We start from the raw sequence: 4,475 nt of genomic DNA, 5'->3' as shown, positions 1-4,475 counted from the left end.
TTGCGTCGGGGAACTCGGTGCTCCCCGATAGCAGCTATCGCGGTCGGTCTTGTTCGGTCCTGTTGGCACAGATCCAAATAGCTCTTGCGACTATCTCCCACAGGACGGCTTCTCCACTCAGCTTGGTGACTATGGACGCGACTGCGGCTTTTTATAAAGTTCGACTGAGTAGGGAGGATGGATGCACCGCAATTGTGCGATGCCTGGGTAAGAAGTACCGGGTGGATCGGATGGCCTTTGGCATCCGATGCGGCCCCGGTGTGCTTGAGGAGATTTTGACCGCTCTAGTTGCTGAGGTCGAAGCGAAAGTACGTCTCAGTTTCCCTGACGATCCCCTACATATATGGGTGTACGTGGATGATTTCACGTTGTTGGGGTCTAGGCAGGTGGTCGAGGCTGCCCAAAAGCTTTTGATCGAGCGAGGATCGTCTTGGGGCTTCACCTTCTCCGCCCACAAGACACACCGCGTCGATTTCCATCCAGACGGATGGGTATCGGCCTTCAAGGAGTTTCGCCATCTTGGCGTTACGTTCGCCTGCAAATGCGTGCCTAAAAGGGCGGACATGTTTGAGCTATGTTTACGCTGTACGACGCCCTCACTGTCGCAGGAACTGTTCCAAGAGGGCCAGAGGACAACTAAGAGGGCGCTGTTCAAGTTGGCCGGTCTTTCTCATGACCCTCTAGCCATCCACGCTGAGCAAGCGTTAGCTGGTGATCTGATACGGCGAGTGGCGGGAAAATGGAAGGACCTTGGCTGGGATGAACAAGCTCGCCTAACGGCGAAGGAGGCCGATGCACTCTCCAAGGCGATCTCGGTGATAAGAGCATGGCAGAGAGAGGGTCCTTGTGAGCACCCGACGGCATTCGGTGCGACCGAGTTACGTGTCACGACCGACGCGAGCCCATATGGTTATGGTTACCACGTTGACGTTCTGGGGGGCAAGTTTGGGCCAGTCAAGCTGCACCGTCGCGCCAAATTTTGGAAAGGGCCTAGCGTTTCGTGGCATATGAATCGTCGGGAGGCTTTCTGCTTATCAGCTGCTCATCTGTTCGTCGAGTCGATCGTGATGTTTATTCGTCCTCTCAGCCTCCGCATCATGTCCGATTCCCGAACGGCCTTGAGCTGGGTCCAGGGTGGATCTAGATTGACTTGCCGGTCGGTCGAGCGGGTTGCCCTGGCACGCCTTTGCGATGCTGTCTGTGAGTTACGGGAGGCGTGGAGACGACGGTATGGTGTTTACTCTCAACTAAGTCATGTGGCCGCTGATGAGAATGAGGAGGCCGACGCTCTGAGCCGATTGGGTGTCCGCTGGCGAATCCCAAAAGAAATCCTACTTGACGGTCGTGAGGCTGTAGTCGACGACTGTGAGTGTGATGATCATGGCAAGCTATCCGATCAGGTCGAGGGGCGGCTTGCAATAATCTTGGATGCTGATGCCGGGAGCCCCCCAGCAGAGGTGAGTGTTGCACCTGGTAAGCCCGCCCGGAGAAAACTACTCCAACTGCAATGGCAATCCCCGTCAGCTCGACTTATCCTACAGTGTTTGGGTTCTAACCCTCCTGATGAGGCTGGGAGTGCCCTACTTTGTGTCCATGGTCCTGCTCCCCGGGCCTTGGCTCGGGAGCTCGCCGACTTCTTTGTTGCGGATGATGGTGTGTTGTTAAAGCGTGTGACCACTGCCCGCCTGAATGGCATTCAGGCTCACCGGCTGTGCTACTTCATTCCGGCGGATACGTCTGATGGGAAGGGCTTCGCGGAGCACGTGGTCTCCCAATATCATGATGAAGCTGGATGTCTCAATGTTCGATATCTAAGATGGCTGATTACTCGTACTTTCTATTACCCTAATATACGACGACTGGTCAACGACCTGAGCAAGAGTCGCAACAAATGCCAACAGTCGTTTAGTCGACGTTACTATTCCACTACTGACGGCGGTCGTTCTTTGAATGAAGGAGTTCGATCGGTATGGCAAACAATTAGCATTGACTTGGCAGAGATGGGGCCAGATAGATATTCCCGTTATCATTCCGCTATATTTCTAATTGATCATTTCAGCAGATATGTATGGATCTCTCCGATTCGGAACTCCACGAGTTCTGCTGTCGTAGGAGCCCTATCTACATGCTTCGATTGGTGGGGGAACCCCTCTTTATTGCAGAGTGATGGGGGACCCGCTTTTCGCTCGGCTGCTTTTAGGAAGTTTCTGCTGGAGCGAGGGATCGTTCAGCGAATCACTAATCCAGGGAGCCCATTCGCCAATGGGTTAGTGGAGCGATCCATTTCTGCATTAAAGACCCTTTGCCGAGGGGTTGCCAATAAAAGGGTATGGCCTACTCTATTATCTAAGGCCTTTGTTCGTCTCAACTGTAAACCTTTGTCTGATGTCGGTCTTACCCCCCATGAAATATTTTTCTGTAGACCTCGACGTCTGTCTGTCGAGAATGCATTAGAGAATGATGGTCCCGAGAGCTCTGCTATTGCTACACTTGATGATGTTGCCAATTTGATGAATGTTCGCAAAGTTATGAATGATATGGTTAAGACGGCTTTGCATAAATCCATCACTGACTCCCGTGAGATTTGCGGGACCCGCGGTCGCGGTCCACCTGCTATCGGTGATGAGGTATTGTTGTTCGAGCCTAATAGCTTCGGTCGCGGTGGTTCCTATGGTTCCACAGTCTACCGTGTGTATGGCCAAGTCGGCCGGACCACTCTGCAACTTGTTCTTGCGGGTCCGTACCAGGGTCCGGTTAATAAGTCTGACATCTTAGAATGTCATTATTTCAATACCCGCCCATATAACCGTCCATCCGGGGGGCATGTCGAGTAGGATGGCCGGAGCACATGGGCGTGCGCTAAATACCCTATAGAGACAGCTTTGTGCGGTCAGAGGAGAACAATGGGTATGCGTGCAGTGTGACAGGTGATTAGCCTTATTTGAGCTTTATTGGTCTCATGAGATTTACTTGTTCGTACGCAAGTATCCTTTGATTTCCCTTGAGACCTTAATGGCATCTAGCAGTCAATTAGCCGATGGGGCGCACTCTGGGGCGGGGAACATGACAATTAGGTCGCATACTCAAGCCCCAGTAATGCCGATATGATGTACAGGGTAGGTGACTCCCTGTCCTGCCAAGCAGACCTGGGCTGTAGAGCTATGGTTCTACAACGGCGGTCATGGCCGTATGCTGAGCTCAGCCCAGTGCAGCCGAGCTAGCTCAATGAGCCCACCAGGCAGTTGTCAGTTCTCGAAGTCTTTGCGAGAATCGAGACGCAGGCCATGAGAGTAATCACACAGACCACTGCGCCACATTCATCTGTCGGCTGAGCTGATTGAGCTCCATTTCACATGTTCGAGCTAGTTGGTATAGCTCTGTCGCCCGAGATGGATGAGTTTCGGGTCTCTGATACTGATATCATCCATTCTCATTTCTTCGATTGTTCAGTTTCTCGTGATCATTCCGTTATGAAGTTCCTCAGTATCGTCGTCTTATCCTCCCTCGGTGTAGCTCTCGGTAGTTCCAAAGAGTATTGCCAGCAGCTTTGCGACGAGACTCCCTCCTGTGCCACTTCCAGCTGGGGTTCATACTGCAAGGGTAACGGTGTATGCTTCGGTCTCCTGCAGAAGGGTGACGGTGAGTACTGCTTCCAACCAACCGACCCTTCATGTGATGACTCTGTTTACCAGCCGGTCTCTTGCCCAGTAGTGCCTCCATCTTGTGAGGATGTCTGTGATGATCTGACGAGCTGTCGAACCTCAAAGTGGGGCTCCTATTGTAAGAGTTGGCAGAATCCTCCTGTTTGCTTCGGTATTCTCCAAAAGGCCGATGGCAGTCTGTGTTTCGAGAGCACAGAGCCTGAGTGTGCTGGCACTCCTTACCCCTGCCCTAGTCTGTAGTCACCATTGCCAACGAGCAATCCCTTCTGATTTGTATGACATATTTCCTGATATGCATTGCAATACTGACATTCGTAAGTCCTCTATTGAGTTATCGATCTCTATTATTCTGTTATGGCATTCGCTGTGTTTTGTTATAACTATAGGGTGTGTCCTGCAATATTCGGGAAGGATGAAGAGTACCGATTCTCAGGGGGAGGGGCAGGGGTGTAATTTCTCTTGAGGAGATTCTCCTCGCAGCTCTCCCGTTTCGGTGTGTGACAACAAGCGACTGCGCGGAGGAACCTCCGCGTGCGCACGTAATGTGGACCTGTGGTACTGCAGACCATAGGAACTCTTGCTTTCTTGTCCGCTTGACATTCCTTAAACTAGACCTTTGTTGGCTCGCCTATCGATTAGTTAATCTATTCGACGTCACGTCACCTTCTGTGTGTCACGACTTTGGATTTGCTAACTACTTGTTTTGGGCTAGTTCGGTTCCCCATCCGAACTTTGCTAACTAAGAGCTGTATTAAGTCGACCTTTGACCCAAGGCAGCCCTTGCGTTCACAGTCTACTGAAGAACCAGCAAAC

The 4,475-nt window shown here is 51.8% G+C and overlaps 2 protein-coding genes across 2 annotated transcripts; both read left to right on the top strand.

The window, feature by feature from the left end:
• Window positions 1-131: 131 nt before the first annotated feature.
• Pmar_PMAR023056 (gag/pol/env polyprotein, putative) lies at window positions 132-2,834 on the top strand (the record flags this gene model as incomplete). The annotated part of the gene is made up of 1 exon (XM_002771896.1): window positions 132-2,834. One exon carries the CDS (start codon window positions 132-134, stop codon window positions 2,832-2,834), a length of 2,703 nt encoding a protein of 900 aa, XP_002771942.1.
• Window positions 2,835-3,470: 636 nt separating this feature from the next.
• Window positions 3,471-3,902, top strand: Pmar_PMAR023055 (hypothetical protein; the record flags this gene model as incomplete). Its single annotated transcript, XM_002771895.1, has 1 exon — window positions 3,471-3,902. One exon carries the CDS (start codon window positions 3,471-3,473, stop codon window positions 3,900-3,902), a length of 432 nt encoding a protein of 143 aa, XP_002771941.1.
• Between the last annotated feature and the right edge of the window lie 573 nt (window positions 3,903-4,475).

Source organism: Perkinsus marinus (genome assembly GCF_000006405.1).
Source record: "Perkinsus marinus ATCC 50983 genomic scaffold scf_1104296962378, whole genome shotgun sequence".
NCBI lineage: Eukaryota > Perkinsozoa > Perkinsida > Perkinsidae > Perkinsus > Perkinsus marinus.
The sequence above is the reverse complement of the archived record's forward strand: the minus strand, read 5'-3'. Positions and strand labels throughout refer to the sequence as shown.